This window comes from Acanthopagrus latus, chromosome 2 (assembly GCF_904848185.1).
Source record: "Acanthopagrus latus isolate v.2019 chromosome 2, fAcaLat1.1, whole genome shotgun sequence".
In the NCBI taxonomy this organism is placed as follows: Eukaryota; Metazoa; Chordata; class Actinopteri; order Spariformes; family Sparidae; genus Acanthopagrus; species Acanthopagrus latus.
This window is the reverse complement of record NC_051040.1, coordinates 207,827-231,396: the sequence shown is the minus strand read 5'-3', so window position 1 is coordinate 231,396 and position 23,570 is coordinate 207,827. Positions and strand designations below refer to the sequence as shown.

The window sequence follows — 23,570 nt, the reverse complement described above, 5'->3', positions numbered from 1 at the left end:
ATAGAAGGTTGATCAATTCTGATGTTTTGTTTTGAATTAAACAAAGAACAGTTCATACAAGTCCGGCTGAAACATCAGTTCATTAATCAGTTAGTTGATTGACAGTAAATGTATCACTACCATCACCTTTTTGCAGCTCTGCAGATGTTTTTGAAATCATTGAGTGTATTTGTTCTTATGTTCAGGTTTGGACCGGATACCTCCAGACACTCCATGACTCCATGACTAACACCTTTGTGGCTGTCACCCGCATTTCCTCCTCCTCAGCTGGGAATTGGTCCCACCCCGTAACATTTTCAGACTTCATCATGGCGTCTGGCCCTGGTCCGGACCTTGAGCCAGACCTTGACTTCTGAGACAATCCAATCACCTCCTGTGGTGTGCCTTAAAATACGAAAATATCTTTATTCTCCTCATTGGGTGGAGAGGAGGAGGGGAAGTCCACCATCCTAACATGTAGTGACTTTTGGGTGTTTGTTCCCTTTAACTCTACACACAAAACCACCATGGTGGTTATCACACCTGCTCCCCTGTCAATAGAGTGGATGCCGAGAGTCAGTGTTGCAGTCCTGTCCTGATGTATCCTGGTACAACAGGCACGTGACTCCTGAAATAGCTACGGAGGAAACTGCAGAGCTGGTGTTAGGGCCCTAAGGCGGGTTCAGTGCTGGGGTCCATAGGCTAATGCAAACAGGGTGTTAGGGTCAGGAGGAGGAGGTCCTGGGTCCTCAGCAGCCAGCACCAGGAGCACCATGTCTCTTGTGAGGCTGGTTAGGGTTTCTGCTTTTGCATCTGGCAACAGGAGGATTGGACCCCCTAGGGTTCACAGAGCTAAGATTCTGAGTTAAGGTTTCCTTGTGATGTCAGTTTAGGATTTACAGAGCCGGCAACATGAGTACGAGACATCCTTGATGGAGTGTCGCAGCGATTCACTCCCAGGATAACATGGTGAGGACTGTGATTATGAAGCTAGAGAAAGTAATCTCTTATTTTTCTTGGCATTTAAATGAGCCCTTGTATTTTAACACACGGCCTTCGTTATCTGACTCTTTATAACCCTGTACAACCAAGGCAGTTCAGGAGCCGGTTACTACTCTGGAACCAGCTCTTTGGGTTTTGACAGCCAAAGAACTGGCCTCTGGCTAGGAAACTGGTTCCAGTGTGGCACCAACACTTTGCTGGTTTAGAAGAAAGAACGGCTTATGGGCCGGGGCTGGAAGCCAAGTTATCATGACCATGACCAACTAGAACCACTTATGACCGCCCTTGTTAAAAACCAGAGCTGGTGTAGCGTGTTCTGACGGATCCACAAGCTAATAAACAAAAGATTTTCACTATTTTTACTAATTGAAGCAACAATGGTCTGAGGACGAGTCTCATTTGGAGGTAGGCATGTAAAGCCAGGAGCAACACTCGTGAAGAGTCGATGTAGTCTATCATATTTGTTCCTAACAACAATGCGAAATAACTGAATCATGTGACTCTGGTGCCTTCTCATGCCTGTGGAAAAGTTAGCCGGTTCTTAAAAGGCTCACAACTTGAACTAACTTTGAACCAGCACTTTGTTCAGTTTGGTTGAGTTCTAAGCACCATGTGATGCGTCAGTACGGAACATAAAACAAGGCCTAATCTGCATCACCTGTATGTCAGGCTGCTGTACTTCACTGTTTAAATGAAAATAAGATAAAGACAAAATATGATCAAAGTGATGAAAACAGATATTCTTTATTAAATAATGACATTGCTGGATGGTTTGTTTGTCTGCAGCAGTGTTGATACGTCCTCTGGTTTCCTGACAGTGCTAAATAATAAAACCACAATCAGTCTCTGTCATTCAGGATAGAAACACTTCACTGAGACATGATGAGGAATCTGATTGGTTCTCTGCTGATGATGTCATCTTCTGAATAATAACAAACAACAATAGTCATTGGAATCACTCAAAGTCACACGTGCAAACACTGTTCAGCAGTTCGTACAGTTAGGATAACAGACTGGAAGCAAAGTCATAAAATATATTTAAAATGTTGAGAATACAACAGGAAGTGACATCAGAAGGTGAATGGGAACCTGAACTTGACTTTCTTCTTCTCTGACTTCTGACATACAGACAGACAGATGGGGCTGATGGTGGATGAGGGTCCCAGCAGGTGGAGCACCGATACAGAATTGTGCTTCAAGGTGTGATTAAATCTTGTGGAGGGCGCGATCACCGTCATGACTCATAACAACTGCTCCACATGACACACCTTTAAACAAGGATTCTTCAACTAAAATTCAAATATTATCTATGAAAATTTCGTGCTTACACAACACATTTTATTTTGGCAGTTGTTGTATAAATTGTAATCAGTAAAAAGTAATGGATTACTGTCACACCACCCTGCTGCTGCAGCTGACACTACTGGATGGAAGTTTGACTAATTCTGTTTTGTCTCCGTCCCTGAAGCAGAAAATGATCAAACTGACATTAAAAAACTTTATAAATTGGTAGCATCAGCTGCTGTGGCAGTGAGGAGTCGGGTGGAGTCGGGTGGAGGACAGCAAAGTTTTACAGTGGTCATCATGACGTCACTCTGCTGGGATCATCGGTTCATTACATCACTATTATACAGACAGTTAAAACAACACATCAGTGTGCAGCTGGCTCACATGCTTCAGTCAGGCCTGATCTGCTCCAGCTGTCTGAATAGGGTCCACCAGAGTCACTCTACTTTCTGTTGGAGGGGCAAGTCTAGACCACCAAGTCAAACATATGCACAAGGATCGGGGTTAAGCTGGTCTGAAACCAGAACAGGAAAGAACTATAAACATGTTTGAGCCAGATCAGGACAGAACTATGATAAGGGTTGGACCAGATGAAGACAAATCTAGGTCCAGGTCTGGACCATATCAAGACAGGATCAGGGTCAGGTCTAAAGGGTTGTTCATATTATCTCTCAGTGGTCCAGATCTGGTTTTTCTCACAACAGTGCTAACAGGGAAAACCAAATTCAGACATTCAGATCAGATCAGGTCTGGATTACAAAGTGTCCAGAACTGGAGACCCAGTTTCCAGTTTGAACCCAGTTTGTGGTTTCCATGGCGACTGACAGGGAATCCGGTTATTCTGACACTTTGACCCGGAAAGTGACACGACCCATGAACTTGTCCCGGTCGTCGTCATTGCGCAGGTCTGAGCCTTCGACTTTACACTCGATCGTCTGCTCCACATTATAATCTTCTTTTGTCAACAAGAGCTGCACAGCAACCACCGGCTGCACGTACCCCGCCTGCCAATCAGAGAGAGACAGGTGGGTTAAAGAGAGAGAGACAGGTAGGGTTAAACACCTTCAGACCCGTTCACCTCCACACATGTACACCTGCACACCTGTTCACCCATCAAGCAGTGAAACTTTACACCTTGTTATGTCCAAGACCTGTTGTGCCGTTTTTCACAGTGTACCTGGAGTTTCTCCTCTCCTCCTCCTTTTCTCATTACCTGGCACCTGCTGCTGGACTGTGTGGCTCCACCCACAGTCTCTCCCTGCAGCCAGGACCAGCAGCATTGTCTCCAGACACCATTTTGTTTTCTCTTTGTTACTTTTGGTCACAATAAACTTAGTTTTCTGCCATCTAACTTTTGTTTGAGTAATACATATTGCTTCCCTCGAGCCGGGGTCGTAACATATTGGGCGCTTGTCCGGGATAAAAAAAAAATGTTATTCCCTCTCCCCCACTAGACTGTGTAATCCTGTAGTTTTGGTGGTGTTTGGCAGTGTGGCTGTGAGCAGCTGTGGTCTTCTCCTGGTGAGTATGGTGACTATAGCATCTGAGTGTTTCTGATTTCAGGTTGTGAGTGATCCCTGGTTGGTTAGGGAGTATGCCAGCTGGGCAGAGCAATCTTTCCTTCCATTGGTGCACTATTTGTTATTTTGCCTCTCTTATTTTTGAGGCAATCCTGACATGTTTTTCTGGTGGGGATGAACATTTCAGGGCCTTGGTCATATGGCTGAGGTTTACTGAGGTTTTGCTTTAAAGAAGCCTCGAGCCCAGCACGTCTCAGAAGGAAGTTAGGTTATTTCTGTTAGGCAGGTACCAGGGGGCTTGCTTGGATGATTTGCACTTGGAGGTTTGCTCACTGTGCTCACTAGTGATTGATTTGTAAAGTTAGGTGAGGTAGTTATTGCTTTATGGTAGACAAAAGTGTCTAGGATCCTAACTCTGTGTTTTGTTGCAGCTTTTCGATTTGTCGAAAGGTGGTGTGTAACTTGACTTTATAGGCTAGTTCTAGTCTAGTTCTAGCTAGTTCATGTCGAAGTGTCCTTGAGCGAGACACTGAACCCCTCATTGATCATCAGTGAGGGCCCTGCGATGAGCTGGCGACTTGTCCAGGGAGTACCCTGCCCTCGCCCTGAGACAAGGCTGGGATTGGCTCCAGCAGCAACACCCCGTGACCCCATGGAAAGGGATAAGCGGTTACAGACAATGACATGATATTTGTGACTAGCTGCTTGTGGCATTGGATACTTTGTGTCTGGTGCACTGTGCATACTGGTTAATGTGAAACCTTGTCTACAGAAAATTGGTCTACAGGTTTTGATTGTTTTGTTTGTTTGTTTTTTTCTCTCACTTTTTGATTTAGGAAAGTTATCTAGTATGGTGGCACTCAATGACTTTTTTTAGTGTACCATCAGAGGAGTTGCTTTGCCAGCTTACTAAAGCACTTAAGACTATTCTAACAGAAAAAAGTCCTTAAGCCATCGTCTTCACCAGCATATCAACAACTTGTACCTCCTCAAATATCAGAGGCTGAAATTGAGTTTAAAAGAGGTTGAGGTTAAAAGAATTGTTTTTTAAAGAATTGCAACTACAAGATGACCAAAAAGAACATCTCCTAAAAGAAAAGCAAATGCATTCAGAACATGAGCGTTTCCTTAAAGTACTTGAACTTAAACATGCCACTCTGAGCTCATCTAGTGCTGTGTTGTCTCAGTTTGATGTAGTGAGAAACATTAGATTAGTACCTCAATTCACTGAGAACAATGTTGAAGTATTTCCCTCATTTTGAATGAGTGGCTCTCCCTCTCTCAACAGACAGACAGACAGACAGACAGACAGATAGATATCTCAATGAGCAAAAAGTGACTACTCTTGATAAAACCACTGTTTTAGCATTCAACTTTGTATTGACACACAAGGTAAATTTTGATAGTGACCAAGGTGAGCAAAAAGGAAGGGCTATGTGTAATCGGTTTTAACTTCCCACTGTCTCTAGAGCTTTTACTAGAAGGTCAGCTACTGCGAGTACTCCCTTAGAAAGGGCTTTTTTCCATTGCAAGAACAGTGGTCACTTTATTGCTGATTGTCCTGTCTTGAGTAAGAAACAAGAGTCTTGTAAGCCTGGCTCTTGAAACTTGAGAAGCAATGCCCAGAGACACTCATCTCATGCTGGGATTTGGTAAAGTGTTCCTCTCTTGTGATGAGCTCAAGTGTGAGCAGGGTAAAGATGCAACCCTTGTCTCCTCTTTTGAGGATGAGGTGACTGCTGTGTCCCGTGGCTATTTTCTGAACAATGGCGTGTTAATGAAGAACTGTCCTGTCTTGATGATTGAAGTAGTGTGTTCCAATTTGTGGTTCCAAGTGTCTATCGTTATGGTGTCTTGCAGTTGGCACATGATCATTGTCTTGCTGGTCATATGGGAACTAAGAAAACTTTAGACAGAGTGTTAAGACATTTCTTTTGGCCTGGTGTAAACTCTGATGTTGTTCCCAGGTGCTCTAGCAGTTGTCCACTGAGCACTGCACTTCATCTGCTTACCACCCAGAGTCTCAGGGAGCCCTAAAACAGTTTCATCAGACCCTTAAATCCATGTTGCGAGCCTACTGTAAAGAGTCTGAGAAAGATGGGGATGATGGAAGCCCTTTGCTCCTCTTTGCAGCTAGAGAAGACACTCAAGAGTCCCTTGACTTTAGTCCAGCTGAACTAGTGTTTAGTCATAATGTGCAGGGCACTTTGAAACTATTAAAAGAGAGATGGCTGGCAAACCAGTTTCCAGCCACAAATCTGCTAGATTTTGTTTCATTTCAGATCCAAACTCAGGCCAGCATGTGAGCTGGCGAGGCAGAAATTGGGGGAAGCCCAGGGAAGGATGAAGGGGCGGTGCAATAAGAGGGCATAAGAGCTCTCCAATCCTTGTGGGTGAGAAGGACACTGATGGTGTTGTTGATCATGGAGTGTCTCATGGTAGGCTTCTGAATTCAGAGATCACAGCCAACTTGGGTGGCAGTAGCTCAGTCAGTAGAAACTTGGCTTGGGAACTGGAGGGTGGCCAGTTCAAGTCCAGCTACAGACCACAATATGGAAGTGGACTGGTAGCTGAAGATGTGCCAGTCCACTTCCTAGGTTACTGCCGAGGTGCCCTTGAGCAAGGCACCAAACCTCCCATGTGTGCTCCCCGGGAGCTGACATAGCAGCCCACTGCTCCTAGCTTGTGTGTGTATGTGTATACTTTGAATGTGCAGCTAGTGATGGGTTAAATGCAGAGAACAAATTTCGGGTGTGTTTACATGTCTGACAAAGTCTCTCCTTCCTTTTAGATGTCCATCTGTCTTATTTAGAGCCATCAAATCGGTCTGACTTTATTGAGGTGATTGGTAAACATCCTAAACTATTCTCTGATGTGCCGACATGTACCAACGTTCTCCAACATGATATTGATGTAGGTGATGCTGCGCCTATTGGGCAGCACCCTTACAGAGCAAATCCTGAAAAACGTCGACTGATGAGTAAAGAAGTGGATTACATGTTGCAGCACGGCATTGCAGAACCTAGTGCTAGCCTATGGAGCTCCCTGTGTTTGCTCGTTGATAACTCAGATCAAACACTTGGTATTGTACTGATCCGCGCAAGGTTAATTCGGTCACAAAACCAGATTGCTATTCCCTTCCCCGGTTAGATGATTGTGTCGACAGAGTAGGGTCTGCAGTTTTCGTCACAAAGTTAGACCTCCTTAAGGGCTACTGGCAGGTCCCTCTCATGAAATCTCTGCCTTTGTGACTCCTGATGACTTCTGTCAGTACACCATTATGGCTTTTGGATAGCGAAATGCACCTGCAACATTCCAGCGTCTTGTTAACCTGGTATTGAAAGAAGTTGCTCCACCTGGTCTTGGCACAAAGCTCAGGTGGAGGAAGCATTTGGTGGGCTTGCTGCTGCAAATTTGACTTTGAACCTTGCCAAGTGTGAATTTGGACAGGCCACTGTGACATACCTGGGTAAGGTTGTTGGTTGGGGAGAATTCTGTCCTGTTGGCGCTAAAATAGAGGCCATTCAGAGTTTTGGCATTCCTACTTCTCGTCATGAGCTAAAACTTTTTCTTGGCATGGAAGGTTATTATAGGAGTTTTTGCAAAAACTTTGCTACTGCTGCTGCTCCTTTGACTAGCCTGCTTAACCTGAAGGTCAATTTTGTCTGAACAGAGATGTGCCAGAGGGCATTTGAGAATCTAAAGGCACTGCTGGCTAGTGCTCCAGTCCCTGCTGCCCTTGACTTTAACAGGCCATTTAAACTGGCTGTCGATGCAAGTGATGCTGGGGTTGGGGCTGCCCTTCTTCAAGATGACTCTTCAGGGGTCGAGCACCCTGTTTGCTGTTTTTCCAAGAAGTCTGACACACATCAGAGACATTATTCAACCATTGAGAAAGAGGCCTTGACCCTTATTTCTGCCCTCAACCATTTTAATGTTTATGTCTCTTCCAGTCGGGTCCTGGTCTACACAGACCATAACCTGCTTGTTTTCCTCAGCAGGATGAGAAACTCCAACCAACGCTTGATGTGATGGAGCTTGTTCCTGCAAGTATTTAACCTAGACATCAAGCATGTCAGGGGAGCTACGAGTCTTCTTCGACAGCGGACCAATAACATACGAGAGTGCGTCGGCGGCGGAGGATTTGAAGAAGAGAGGCTTCTCGCTTGAGCGTGAGAGCACGGCTGCATCCGGGCTCACGGAGAAGACACGGAAAAACACCTGGCAGCGCGTAGCGAAGACAGCCAGCACCATGGCCAGCACTCAGTCTCACCAAGAGAGGATCAAGGAAAGGCTGCGAAACTTTCAACGGCCGTGATAGACCCGGCGATAACGGAAAAGGGAGGTAACAGACTGTTTAACATAAGGCAGAGTCTTGTTTGAGAGCCTTTAAAAAGAGGGTTTAGAAGAAAAAGGAAAGAAAAAAAAGAAAAGAAGAGGAAGGGGGAAGAAAGGAGAAGGGAAAAGGGAAAGAAAAAAAAAGGAAAAAAAAAAAAGATAATGACATGGGGCCGCGGAACGGAGGAATAATGTTACTGCTGATGGGAGCAGAAACTACATATCAGCTATTGTTTTGTAATTGACTCTCCTTCCGCCCTATTAAGACTGAACCTCACCTGTCTCTGTTTATTATCATTTATTAATACACAGCTGCCAGCTCTTAATTTCAGTTTTGATGCATAGCTGTGTGAGATTGTCTTTAACCCATAGAATCATTATGATTGACCGACATACACGGGAAAGAGATTGGTGTTTTGAAGAACTTTGTGCACATATAGCCTACATCCTTGAACAGGGGCTTTGCAAGTTGCACTGAAGAGGGGGCTCTGGTGGACCACTAGACTACTCCCCCCACCTTAAGAAGTATCTGTATTACTTCAAAATGGAGGTTCACTTGAGTTTTTTTTTTATTCAATGTTTCAAGTTTGTTCTACAGTTCAAAAACAGTTTAAGTCTGGTCACCAAAAGCATGTCATTCACTTACTTGTGCTAACTGTGAGATTAAATGCAATGTCAGGAATATAGGGTAGTTACCCTTAATGTAAATGGCCTACACAATCCGATAAAAAGGGGCAAGGTTATTGCAAAGATGAAGAGGGAGAAACTACATGTGATATTCTGGCAGGAGACTCATCTCAACCAGACTGAACATGAAAAGCTAAAAAAACATGGTTTTAAAAATACTTTTTACTCAAGCTATAAAAACGGGAAAAAACGAGGGGTAGCAATCTTGATTCCTAATAGAGTGAGCTTCCAAGTGGTTTCTGAAATTAGTGATAAAGAGGGTCGGTATGTGATTGTTAAGGGGTATCTTGAACAGAAAGAAGTTACACTAGTGAATGTATACATACCACCTGGCCAGGAAATTTCCTGTATTAGGGAAATTTTTAATTTGATTGCCACTGAAACCACTGGAGTTTTGTTGTGTGGGGGGGACTGGAACACCCAGCTACAATGTAAACTAGACTCCTCTAACACATTAAAGAGACCTGCTCCCAATGCTAGAGTAATAAAGAGTTTGTTGTCAGAGCTTGGGATGTTCGATGTATGGAGGGAGCTTAACCCATCAGCTAGACAGTACACATTTTACTCAGCAAGTCACAGAGTGCACTCAAGAATTGACTATTTTTTTCACTAGTAATTCGAACAGGCATAGAATCAGGGATTGTAGTATTGGGGTTCGGGATGTCTCAGACCACTCGCCTGTTTACCTAACCCTGCACCTGGACAACAAAAAGAAAAACACATTGTGGCGACTTAATACAAGTACCTTAAATGATATCACGTGCAAGAATTATGTACAGAAGGAATTTAAAGACTACATGGATAACAACAATAATGGGGAAGTATCGCCAAGTGTTTTGTGGGATGCAGCTAAATCAGTGATCAGAGGGAAGCTTATTGCCTATACATCTCATAAGAAAAAGGAAAGAAGTAAAAAACTGTCTGATTTACAAGAAAAGCTTAAAGTGTTGGAGAGTGAGCATGTAAAAGGGAAAGACCCCCTCACCCTAAATAAAATTAATACTATCAAAAAGGAATTAAATGGACTCTATGAAGAGGATTTAGAGAAAAAAGCAAAGTTTGCTAAGCAGAGGTATTATGAGAGCGGCCCTAGGGCCTTAAAATTCTTGTCATGGAGGCTAAGGAAGCAACAGGCAGAGAGTTATTTGAAATTAGAGACCCAAGAACTAAAAAAACATGCCACAAATTAGAGGAAATACAATACATTTTTGAAAATTATTATAAAGAACTATACAGGGAACCAAATACAACTAGCCCTCGGGAAATAAATACATTTCTGGAATCACTAGATTTACCCTCCATAGGTGAAGAACAGAACAAAGCACTAACGGCAGATATCACAAAGGAAGAAATAGAAAAGGCAATTTCTAAGCTGAAGGCCAATAAAGCACCGGGAACAGACGGCTTTCCAGCCGAATGGTACAAGACCTTTAAAGAACAAATAGTACCGATACTCTTGGATTGCTTCAACCATACACTTAAAGAAGCTGAACCACCAAGAACATGGAGTGAAGCAATCATTTCAGTTATTCATAAGGAGAGTAAGGATAAAAAAGAGTGTAGTGCTTATAGGCCAATTTCTGTATTGAACATTGATTATAAGTTGTATGCGTCAATACTGTCTAAAAGATTAGAACACATCATACCAGAACTAGTGGATCCAGATCAAACAGGCTTTGTGTGCGAGAGACAGACGCAAGACAATATCAGACGGGTGCTACATATACTTGATCACGTGACTAAAGGAAAAAAACAAGCTGTAGTACTCAGTCTAGATGCCGAAAAGGCGTTTGATTCGGTCCGCTGGGAGTACTTATATTTGACGCTGAGAAGATTCGGATTTAAAGAAGACTGTATTAGATGTTTTAAAACCCTGTATTTCTCCCCAAATGCCAGGATAAAAATTAATGGACATCACTCACAGCCTATTGAGCTGGAGCGAGGCTGCCGTCAAGGTTGCCCTCTCAGCCCAGCTCTTTTCGCCCTATTTATCAAACCCTTAGCACAGTCAATCAGGGATGACCCGGTAATAAAAGGAATAGTGGTCGGAGGCATGGAGCAAAAGATTTGCCTATATGCAGATGACGTTTTGTTGCTGATAACAGAGCCAGAGACTAGCATTCCTAGGTTGATGTCTACACTAAAAGAATTTGGGTCTTATTCCGGATATAAGTTAAATGTGCAAAAAACTCAAATTTTAAGATATAATTATTCTCCTCAAAAAGACATACTGGATAGATTTGATCTTAAATGGAACTCAAAAGAGATTAAATATCTGGGGATCCGAATACCTAAGGATTTATCCAAAATATACGAAAGCAATTTTGGTCCCGTAAGTAAAAACATCAAGTCAGATATCGACAGATGGTCTCAATTGCCCCTAGACATGCACAATAGGATAGAAACGATAAAGATGAACCTACTTCCCCGACTCCTATATCTCTTTCAATCCCTCCCAGTAATGATTACACAAATGCAATTTAACGAATGGGATAAGTGGATCTCTAGATTCATATGGGCAGGTAGAAGACCAAGGATCCAATTCAAAACACTGCAATTGGCTAAAGAGAAAGGGGGCAGATCACTCCCATGCCTGATAGACTATTATAAGGCAGCGCAATTAAGACCACTAGCATGCTGCTGCAACCCAAATTATACAGCAAAATGGAAGGATTTGGAAATTTCACAATTAGACGTACCATTACAATCTATACTGGGCAGTAAAACACTGTATGAGCGGCATTCTGGTGGCCTGAACCAATGGTCTAAGGTTTGTTTTCGCATTTGGTTTAAGGAGTGTGGGTCACCATCACTTCAAAGACAATCTAAGTCACTGAGATGGGTTGCCTTTGACCCTGACTTCAAGCCGGCAAGGATTGACGGAAGGTTTATACATTGGTATAGAAGAGGAATCACCTCTTACTGCTCAATTACATCCAAGGGAGAATTTGACAGTTTTCAGAAAATTTCGGATACATACGTGCTGGAAAAAATAGACTTCTTTAGGTATCTTCAAACTAGGTCTTATTATAACGATCAGGTAAAACCACTTGAGGAAAGTGAGACCAACTTAATTGACATATTTATTGACATGTACAAAAAAAAGGATAATAGGAAACTTGTTTCAAAGTTGTACTCCTGTATTCAATCTAATAAGATACACTCAACAGATAAGATTAGATTAAAATGGGAGAAAGAATCTCAAACTGTCATCACAGAAGAAGAGTGGTTGAATATTTGTTCTGTACAGTCAACTTCCACTAGTTCAGGTCTCTGGAGAGATTTCTGCTGGCGGAATCTGGTTAGATATTTCATAACCCCTAAGTTAAAATGTGTGCAAACAGGGGAGACGGCCGGGGGACTGTGTTGGAGGAACTGTGGTGAACAGCTAGCAGACCATTTTCATATATTTTGGGGCTGCCCATCTATTCAGCCATACTGGCAAAAGATTACACAAGTAATACAAATCATTTTTGGTGATGGAATTAACAGCTCTTTTTCTACAATCTACCTAGGTAACATTGCACCCCATATATTGGGGCCAGACAAATATCTTTTAAAAATATTATTAGCAGCCAGTAAGAAAACTGTAACTTGAAGTTGGCTGTGGGCCGCGCCTCCGACAGAGACTGACTGGATCAATATTGTGACCAATATTCAAAATATGGAAAGAATGACTTTTTCGTTAAATCTACAGACTGATAAATATTTGCACTATTGGAAAAAATGGATTGTGTACATGTCCACAAGAGATGCTCATTGAGCTGTCATTGTATTTGTGGGTTAGGGTTAGGGTTGTTTTTTGCCCCCTGGATTTTTTGCCTTAACCCTGCCTGTACTGTTGCCAGGATTTTTTGGACTTACTTGTTTGACTTTTTCCTCTGTGGCCTGTACCTGGCCTGAACTGCTTTTGTTATTTGATTTGTTATCATATATCATAATCATCACTCTGCTCCTGAGTCCGCTTGTGGGCCCACAATCTTTTCTGGCCTCACCGGCTCTGACAAATTGTACCTAAGTTAAGTGACAACAAATGAATATTCTATTCAGTTTGATTAAATATAGGGTTGAAATCTGATGTTGAAGATCCATGATCTTCTTCTTATTTTTATCCTGATTGATAATAACAATAATAATACTAATAATACTAATGAAGAAGAAGCATACATTATTTACTCACATGAGCTCTCTTGCCGTAGTACGGGAAAAACATTTTATCCAGACGACCTTCTGGCGGGAAATACTGCATCTGTAACGGGCTGTCTCTCTACCAGAGAGAGAGAGAGCGTTTTAAACTTCACAGAATTAAGAAAGAAGTATTTTTTTAAAACTGTTAGTTTGTGTTTCAGCATGTTTGAACATTTACCCGAACAGCATTGCATTCTCTGATAACAAGATACTGACACTGATCAATGTCAGGAGGTATTCCCCTATATATGTGCTGGTGATTCTGCGTCACAGCTGCATTATGGGATAGATGCGAGTGAAGTGAGTTTCTGTATGAAGTGTGTGTGTGTGTGTGTGTGTGTGTGGCGGGGGGGTTACCTTGGCAGTACAGTTGATGTAGGGGTCTCCTCGTGGTTTCAGTCCAATAACCTACAGACAGACAGACCGTTGTTGTTTGTTTTCATATTTATATAAAGTGTACATTATATTCAATCAAATTTGACACATATTTGGATGCAGTGTGGATTGAGTGCTTCAGGTCTGTGAACCTGTATGAAGTCAGCAGGTGACAGATTAATGTTAAAGCTTGTCCATCTTCATGACAGTCACCTAATTGTGCTCAGACAGAACAGCAGATGAGCACTGAAGGTTCATAACTGAAGTCAGAGTCACAATTTTTGAGCCTCACCACCTGACTGAGCAGTGTTCTACTGACCCGGTTCATCTTGATGATGATGCACGGTTTCCCCTCAGCATATCCAAAGCCAGTGTCGGGCAGACCGGAGCACTGACGTAGCGTGCTGCGTTTAAACTGACAGACTCTCTTTATTGGCTCGTCGTCCTGTTCAGTGTATTCACCCACCAGACACAAGTCGTTCCCCTCCTGACGACTGTCGTTATAATCTGCAGAGGAAAAGAACAATTAAACAAATCTCAGACTTTTTCTTTTTATGGTTTGTGCTTTGTGCTGCTCTCACCTGTCCACACCGCTGCTCTCACCTGTCCACCTCACCTGTCCACACCGCTGCTCTCACCTGTCCACACTGCTGCCCTCACCTGTCCACCTCACCTGTCCACACTGCTGTCCACACCGCTGCTCTCACCTGTCCACACTGCTGCTCTCACCTGTCCACCTCACCTATCCACACTGCTGTCCACACCGCTGCTCTCACCTGTCCACACCGCTGCTCTCACCTGTCCACACTGCTGCTCTCACCTGTCCACCTCACCTATCCACACCGCTGCTCTCACCTGTCCACACCGCTGCTCTCACCTGTCCACCTCACCTATCCACACCGCTGCTCTCACCTGTCCACACTGCTGCTCTCACCTGTCCACCTCACCTGTCCACACCGCTGCTCTCACCTGTCCACCTCACCTGTCCACACTGCTGCTCTCTTCTGTCAACACCGCTGCTCTCTCCTGTCCACACCGCTGCTCTCACCTGTCCACCTCACCTGTCCACACCGCTGCTCTCACCTGTCCACACCGCTGCTCTCACCTGTCCACACAGCTGTCCTCACCTGTCCACCTCACCTGTCCACACCGCTGCCCTCACCTGTCCACACCACTGCTCTCACCTGTCCACACAGCTGTCCTCACCTGTCCACCTCACCTGTCCACACCGCTGCTCTCATCTGTCCACACCGCTGCTCTCACCTGTCCACACAGCTGCCCTCACCTGTCCACCTCACCTGTCCACACCGCTGCTCTCTCCTGTCCACACCGCTGCTCTCATCTGTCCACACCGCTGCTCTCACCTGTCCACACAGCTGCCCTCACCTGTCCACCTCACCTGTCCACACCGCTGCTCTCTCCTGTCCACACCGCTGCTCTCTCCTGTCCACACCGCTGCTCTCACCTGTCCACACAGCTGCCCTCACCTGTCCACCTCACCTGTCCACACCGCTGCTCTCACCTGTCCACACAGCTGCCCTCACCTGTCCACTTCACCTGTCCACACCGCTGCTCTCACCTGTCCACCTCACCTGTCCACACCGCTGCTCTCACCTGTCCACCTCACCTGTCCACACCGCTGCTCTCTTCTGTCAACACTGCTGCTCTCTCCTGTCCACACTGCTGCTCTCACCTGTCCACACCGCTGCTCTCACCTGTCCACACTGCTGCTCTCACCTGTCCACACCACTGCCCTCTCCTGTCCACACCGCTGCTCTCACCTGTCCACACAGCTGCCCTCACCTGTCCACCTCACCTGTCCACACCGCTGCTCTCTTCTGTCAACACCGCTGCTCTCTCCTGTCCACACTGCTGCTCTCACCTGTCCACCTCACCTGTCCACACTGCTGCTCTCTCCTGTCCACACTGCTGCTCTCACCTGTCCACCTCACCTGTCCACACCGCTGCCCTCACCTGTCCACACCGCTGCTCTCACCTGTCCACACCGCTGCTCTCACCTGTCACCACAGCTGCCCTCACCTGTCCACCTCACCTGTCCACACCGCTGCCCTCACCTATCCACACTGCTGCTCTCACCTGTCCACACAGCTGCCCTCACCTGTCCACCTCACCTGTCCACACCGCTGCCCTCACCTGTCCACACCGCTGCCCTCACCTATCCACACCGCTGCTCTCATCTGTCCACACCGCTGCTCTCACCTGTCCACACAGCTGCCCTCACCTGTCCACCTCACCTGTCCACACAGCTGCCCTCACCTGTCCACCTCACCTGTCCATACCGCTGCCCTTGCCTGTCCACACCGCTGCTCTCACCTGTCCACACACCGCTGCTCTCACCTGTCCACACCGCTGTGTTCATTATATCATCATAGCATTACAGTTTGACCTATGACCCTGTCTTCTGTCTGTGCCCTAGGATTCAGTTTAGTTGTTTCCTGCTTTATTTTGAAGGTTTTACTCTCATGTGTCATGTTGTGATACTTCCTGTCTTTGTTTCTGCCTTTGTGATCACCTGATTGGTGTGTTTAGTCTTTGTGTTCCTTATCATTTGGTCAGTTGTTCTTTGGACCTATTGTGATCAGTGTTGGTTTTGGTGTTTTTGGACCTGTACTGTAACTAGAATATGATTTTTGCCTGTTCCTCACTGATTCCTGTTGCAACTATCTTTTCTGATTTTGCCCTTCCTGCCTTTGTTATCAAATCGACAAGCTGCACCAGCTTCACGTTGGTAGTCTGAATACATCTTGCTTCTCTGCACTCTGCTTCTACTCACTCTGCAGGAGGTCGTGCAGTTGTTGGGTGTACTGGTTGTAGTTTGCTGGGTCACTGCGGTTAAAGGAGATTTCCGCTGCATGAGGACGAATCACCAAACCTGATTTGACAAAAGATATCTGTCATCAATAATAAAACACTGAAAACCTACTGACTATAACAGCTGAGATGTGTTCATATAAAAACAGTCTGGAAGACTGTCATTCAGATTGTACTGCTCCTAGAGCATAAATGTGCATTATGTCTGTCTGCAGAACATAAACATTCACACACCACACAGAACATAAATACATTATTCAGTACAAAGAGCATGAAAACATTACTGAGTACTTGTGTTTTGTGATTAATGAGCTGTGGGATGAAGAAGTGATCTGGTAGAAGAGGATACGCTTCAGCTAATAGGTGTATTCAGTCAGATGGGAGTAAAGTGAAACATGAAAAAAAGTGTTTCTAAGGTCATGTGAGTGCAAATGATGTCTGTTATTGAGCTCTGAGAGATTGAAGGTGGAGGTCAATGATTTAGGGAGAATGTGTGTCATATGTGACAGCTCTTTGCTGTTGGGGACGGACAGCATGGTGGGCCAGCAGCAGTCAGTGCATTTACATGACACTCAAGAAAACTGAATTAAAGGGTTAGTCCGACTATGATTGGATCTTTAAGCTGCATGTATACACCTTAGTCTGACTAAAATCAGACCGGTTCGGATTTGTCATAGTTGGATTAACACATCCAGATTATTTAATTGATAGTCGCATTACTCCATGTAAGTAAATATACACTGCATGTATACGCTCCGTTAGGTCGGATCAGATTTTGTGTTCTGTGCAGGCGCGAGATTTTTCCCCGGGGCCATGAGCCGGAAGTAGAAGGATGGTGGCGGCGTCTTTCCTCCGAAATCACTGCAAGAAAGAGCACCATTGTGCATCTAATTTGTGTAATTATCATGTACACCATATACGAAGTGTACAAAGATGTAGCTTCGTCTCGCTCTTCATACACCATCTTTTTCGACTGCCGAGGCAGCTGGTGATCTAAAGAGGTCAGCCGAAGGTGTTTCTGTTACCACTAGCTGAAATGGGCACAGCGCCACCTAGCATACCGGGGTATGAGATGCTCCGGCCAGTAATTCAATTTTCTCACCGGCATGTGTACTCGGACAACTGCAGTTGTCTGACTGAGCAGCATAGTCGAACTATGGCTGTAATCTGACTAAGATGTGCATGTAAACGCAATGAGAGTCTCATGGATTGAACTATGCTTAGGTCAAGCAGTAACAGAAGATGGAGCAGTGAAGTGTGAGTCAAAGCTGAGTTTGTTGTCCAGTTTAATTCTGAGGGCTGTGAAGCATCAACCTGCTTTGCTGTCATCCAATGGAAATGTCTCACTAACATTCACCTGTAGACAGTTACATTAACACTGGTAACTGAAATGACAAATAGACTCAGGATGGATAATGATTAGTCCTCACCACGTTATCATGAAAGAGTACAAGTATAACAGTTTTTATCAAACATGTGGTGATGGGCTCATGCAGTCATTAGTTCAAAGATTGTAGAAGAAGAAGAATACGAGTCAGGAGAAGAAGAAGAAGATGAAGGAGAGCAACAGCAGAAGAAGAACAGCAACATAAAAAGGCAGCCAGCAATAGCAGTCTCTGCTGATGCTGAGAGATCTGCGTGGTATTTAAACAGATCTGGTTAAATGATCGTGTTGAGTCTTAATTCAACTGGAAGGTTAAACTTGAGAACCTGCCATCATCAACTCACCTGGATTGGCCACTCGGTCCTGATAGCGGGGGACGTTGTCGTCCAGAGTCTGTAACATCACCCACATGGTGAGCGTGAACATTCCCGCCAGAAACCCATAGAAGACGAGGTAGAAGAGGAGGATGAGACCTGAGGGAGACAAATAAATAAATTAATACATAACTAATAATAATAATAATAATAATAATAATAATAATAATAATAATAATAATAATAATAATAATAATAATAATAATGATAATAATAATAATAGACAACAGATACAATATACAACAGAAGAAACAAACGTTGAACAATGAACATAACTATGTGTTTGTTTTTATGATTGCAATGTCTAGTCAGTTGGCTGGTTCCACACATCACTTTTTGCTAATATACTGTGATACACTATAGTACACTATAATATACTTTGATACACTATAACATATTATAGTATAATATAATGCAATATACTGTTGAGATTGTGGACTTTGTGTTGGTCGTTCTGGGTGCGCTGAGGCTTTTTTGCATTAGCTGGCTGTGGTTTCTGAGGTCAGATGGAACTCATCTGCAGCCCATCTAATGATCAACCGCCAGCTTAAATTCTCTGGCTGTCTTTACAAATGCTACCAGACTGTTTCCTCATTGCTATGTGTTATCGTTGGCTAAACCTCTCAATCTGTTTTATAGTGTTTTTTTTTTGGATTTGTTTGCCAGGCAGCTGCCATCTTGTCTAACCTTTGAATCTCCTCATTGTTCCAGGGCCACAGCCACTCTGCTGCTCCTCATCACTCTGGACCCACGCTTCACACTGACCAGAGCCTTTGCCTGAGTCTCAGTTTTCCTGCACTGTCAGCCTTTATGCTGAGCCTGAGCCTATCTACACCCATCCCACCATCTCAGCTTATTCAAGCCTTTAATAAATTCATTTTATTTCACCTACTCCCAGTCTTGGTGTCCACTATTGGGTTCTGCTACAACCCAACTATAAAACAAGAATCTGGCCAACATGGACCCAGCAGAGCAATATGCCTTTCAGCAAGCGATCAACGCTCAAGGAGAACTTGTGGGGAGACATGATCAAATGCTCCACAAAGTTATGGATTCCCTGTATGGACTCAGCACAAATGTCTCCCTTCTCAGCACCCACTACTCAGGTAATCTGGACACCTGTGGTCGCTTCATTCTACAGTGTTGTTTAGTGTTTTAGCGGCAGCCCTCCAGTTACCCCACTGATGTGGCTCGAATAGCTTATATAAGGAATTTGTTGAAGGGAAGAGCAGGACAGTGGGCTACAACGCTATGGGAGAGTAAGTCAGTGCTCCTGGATTCTTATGTTTCTTTAATTTCTGAGTTGCGTAAAAGTCTTTTATCACCTAGTACAGGGCCAGGAAGCTTCCAAATTTTAGCATTTTAGCCTAACCCTTTTCTGAGAGTGGGTGGTATGAGTGAGTGCTCACTGCATTAATGAGTAACATAGTAACGTGTTTATTCGAGGAGTGTATGAGCATTTGAAGGATAAGCTCGCTGTTCGTTTCATACCAGGTTCCCCTGAGGGGATGATAGTCTTAGCCATCTGAGTGAATGACAGGTTGACTGAGAGAGACAAAGGCAGAAGTCTAGCAGGGCCAGAAGTTTAGCTCAACCCTTCCCCTTCCAATGGTCTCACTCTCCTCCCTGACCTAATTCTCTGCAGAAACCTTCCATGAGCATTGCAGCTCCCCTTGCTGCTGTGGAGGAGCCCATGCAGCTAGAACACACTTGCCTGTCTCCTGTGGAATGCCAAAGACAGCTTAAGCTCAAGCTCTGCATCTACTTCGGTCAACCCTGACATTGCATTGTATCCTGCCCCTCAACACCCAAAAGACAAGGCTCACCAGTATCTTTACTTTACTAGAGCACCCTGATGAGCCAAACCACTTCCCTTTCCAGCTCTCTCCAACACATTCATTTCCTTGCCTCTTTACAATGGTCACAGGATACCCCTCCTGTGAATGTCCTGGTGGACTCCAGTGCAGATGACAATTTTGTGGATTCAGAATTGGTGGAAGACGTGCAGATCCATTTGGAGACCCTTGATCCCCCGAGACAAGACAACTTTTAGCTACCGTCACTCACCATACTCAGCCTTTGAACTTGATTATTTCTGGCAACCACTGTGAGTGGGTCAAGCTTTTTGGAACTCCCTCTCCCACGTGAAACACTTTCACCATCTCCAGCTGGAGTGTTTTTTTTTGCAATTCCCATTGCCTGCACTCAGCCAGCCCTGCCTACAAGACATCTGCAACAACCCCTTCCATACCACTCGATCTGTCCCTGGTGCCGCCAGGCTACCATGACCTGCCTAAGGTTTTCAAGAAGAAGTTGGCCCTATCCCTACCTCCTCACAGGCCCTATGACTGCGACATAGACCTCCTCCTCGGAGCCCCATTTCCTACTAGTAAACTCCATAATCTGTCCCACCCCAAGAGAGAAGCCATGGAGAAGTATAATGGAGATCCACTTGCACTTAATCTGACCTTCCTCATCCCCCTGTTGGTGCCGGGTTCTTCTTTGTGGATAAAAAGGACAAGACGCTACGCCCAAGTATCGACTACCACTTGACTCAACGACAAAACCATCAAGAACAAGTTTTCTCTCCCTCTGATCGACCCTTCCTTTGAGCCTCTTTGTCATGCACAGATCTTCACAAAATTGGACCTTCTATCATCTTGCCTGCATCCAGGAGGGGAATGAATGGAAAGCTGCTTTTAACACCCCACTCGGACACTTTGAATATCTGGTTATGCCATTCGGACTCACTAACACCCCTCCTGTTTACCAAGTCCTCATCAATAGCACCCTGCATGACATTTTCAATGATTTTCTATTTGTCTGCCTAGATGACACTTTGATTTTCTCACACACAACTGAGAACACACAAAATACGTGTCTTGTGCTCCAGAGTCTACTGTCAAACCAGAAGAGTGTGAGTTTGATGCACCGTTGTCAGTTTCCTGGGATACGTGATCATGCAGAGACAACTCCAACCAGACTCCTCTAAGATAGAAGCAGTGGTTGAGTGGCCAGCACCTACTCTCTAAACAGCTACAACACCTTATGGGTGTCACCAATTTTTACAGACGGTTCATCCACTCTTACAGCAGACTTACAGCCCCCCTGACTCGCCTCACCTCCTTTTTTTTGCTTAGACCCCCGAAGCCAACTCAGCATTTGACAGGTTAAAAGATTTATTCACCAGTTTTCCTGTGCTCATGAACCTTTATCCCTCTCGTCAGTTCGGTGGAGGTAGATACCTCTGACTGCAGAGTGGGAGCTAGCCTCTCCCAGCGCAATCAAGATTCCCAGAAACTTCATCCCTGTGCTAAATGCCTGAACTTGTGGCAAGCCAACTGGCCCCTGTTCTTCAGCCATTTCAACTTCAACCTTTCCTACCAACAAGGATCCTGAAATGTCAACCTGAACTTCCGCTCCCACATTTACTCCCCTGACACTGCTTCAGATCCAGGTACTGACCCTGCTAATCACATGTTTGTTCTTGACTCAGATCCCAAGTCTTCCAGTAGGGCCGCTCCAAGATCATTTGTCAGCCTGGTTTCTATCAGTCCCTTTGGTTTCTCCAGCAGCTTTTCTGGTGGCAGAGCATCTTCAAAGACACCCAGGAATGTGTGGCTGCCTGCTCTGTCTGTGCCCAAGGTAAAGCTTCTCATCACTCGCAGGTTGGACTGCTGCACCCTCTTCTTATCCCTAGTGGCCCCTGTCACACATCACCGTGGACTACGTCACTGGCCTGCCTCCCTCCAATGGTCAACCAGAACCTGGAGAATGGACCTCCCATGTATCACGTCCCAACATCCCTCCTGCTGGAGGATCCACCTCCCCTGGATCGAATACATCTGTAGTTCCCTCACTAGTTCAGCCACAGGTATGTTCCCATTCATGCCTGCCGATGGCTTTTGGCCCCTTGCAGCTCAGGAAATGGATGTGGCAGTCCTGTCCATTCAGGTCCATCTCTGCTGCTGTCTGGATATTTGGAGGACCACTTGTGCTGCTCTCATTCACTCATCTCTCTACACTCAGTGTCTGGCAGACATCTCAATTCAATGTTTCCCTGGTCAAGCCACTGATCGCTCTCCTTTTCTGAAGTTGCCAAGGGTGAGGATACTTGGCAAACGGCAGCTCAGAATACCCAACTTTCTTGGATGGTGTCCTGGAGGGGGTGCCATCCCATCTGGGGACACTGGGGGACTTTAACGCTCATGTGGCCAGTGATGGAGACACCTAGAGGAGGGTGAGTGGAAGGAATAGCTTGCCTTATCTTATCCCGAGCTGTATTTTTTGGGGGGACTTTGGTGCTGGTCATGGATTGGCCATCAAATATCAAGAGGCAGAAGGCAAAGCATTAGGTTTACTAGCTGAACTGTGGTACACTATAATATATTGTAACATACTGAGGTACACTATAATACACTGCATGGTACTGTGATATAATATACTGTATTCTGTTATACTGTGATATTAACATTGTAGTGGTCGATGAGGTAATGATTCTTCTTCTACACAAACTGCTCATTTCAGAAGTGACCAAACTAGCCACACAAAATCTGATTATTAATCAATACCATATTAATTTATTAACATGATCATGTTTCAATGTTTCCAGTAATGACTTGAATAAAAATATACTCTGCAAACAGAAATGTGCTGTAATACACAGTCATTTTTAGTACATTGTAATGTGCAGTAATATGCATTAACATACTGCAGTGTACTCTGATATACTGCAGTATTATAAAGTATCAGTGCGTCCATAATGCCATCGAAAATCAGTAACACACACACGCACACACACACACACGCACACACACACACACACACACACGGGACTGATCCTCTGATGTCCGTGCACGGCTGGGCTCGGCGCGGCTCAACTCGATTCAGCCCAGCAGGCGTCTTGAAGCTCGGAACTGGACCCGGTCAGACGGACCGGCCGTGAGCGGGTCTGTTTATGCTCCTGTATTCATACGGACAGACAGACTGACATTCATTCATTCATTCAGACAAACAGACAGATGGAGAGTGAGACAGTCAGACTGACACGCGGATCTCTGCGCTCCAGAACCAGAACCGGTTCTAAGTGCAGCTTACCCCAGCTGCTGGCGGTCCGGCCCAGGAGCTCTCCGGTCCTCGGGTTGTAGAAAGAATCCTTCCAGGACCCCTTCTCCTCCCTCTTCTCCTCCTTCTCCTCCTTGGTCTCCCCCTTCTTCTCCTCCTCCTTGTCCTCCTTCTTCTCCTCCTCCTTCTCCTCCTTCTTCTCCTTCTTCTCCTCCTCCTTCTCCTCCTTTTTCTCTTCCTTCTCCTCCTTTTTCTCCTCTCTCGTCTCCTCCTGTTTTTCCTCTTTCACCTCCTCCTTCACCTCCTCTTTCTGCTCCTTCATCTCCTCTTTCGGATCCTGGTTCGGCTCCTGGTTCTGGTCCTGCGGGCTAGACGACATGCTGGCGTAGTGGGTCGTGCCGGACTAAACAGAGCCGGGCTAATCAACACTGAGCGGGCTAATAGGCGGCTTAAACCGAACCGTCAGATTAGAGAGCGGAGCTCGTTCGGTGGCTGCTCAAACATACACGCGCGCGCGCACGCGCGCACTCACTGCTGCAG

General features: G+C 45.1%; 2 protein-coding genes across 7 annotated transcripts in view; one reads left to right on the top strand and one right to left on the bottom strand.

Annotated features, from left to right (window-relative positions):
* Positions 1 to 1,700: 1,700 nt before the first annotated feature.
* atp1b3b (ATPase Na+/K+ transporting subunit beta 3b) lies at positions 1,701 to 23,570 on the bottom strand. The gene is made up of 7 exons (XM_037079430.1): positions 23,064 to 23,570; positions 17,937 to 18,065; positions 16,171 to 16,269; positions 13,696 to 13,883; positions 13,359 to 13,409; positions 12,994 to 13,080; positions 1,701 to 3,272 (listed from the first exon to the last, which is right to left on the bottom strand). The coding sequence occupies exons 1-7, from the start codon at positions 23,407 to 23,409 to the stop codon at positions 3,105 to 3,107; spliced, it is 1,068 nt and encodes a 355-aa protein (XP_036935325.1). The 5' UTR covers positions 23,410 to 23,570; the 3' UTR covers positions 1,701 to 3,104.
* The window catches only part of nyap2a (neuronal tyrosine-phosphorylated phosphoinositide-3-kinase adaptor 2a), a 39,086-nt gene continuing 18,883 nt past the window's right edge, over positions 3,368 to 23,570 (top strand). Inside the window, exons 1-5 of one of the 6 annotated variants that reach the window (XM_037079398.1) lie at positions 3,373 to 3,789; positions 7,790 to 8,133; positions 18,678 to 19,072; positions 19,612 to 21,423; positions 21,539 to 22,206. The gene's annotated coding sequence lies outside the window, so the exon portion shown is untranslated. Of the gene's footprint in view, positions 3,790 to 7,786; positions 8,134 to 18,677; positions 19,073 to 19,611; positions 22,207 to 23,570 lie in introns of all 6 variants that reach the window. The other 5 variants (XM_037079420.1, XM_037079380.1, XM_037079387.1 and 2 more) reach the window with 5 other exon arrangements.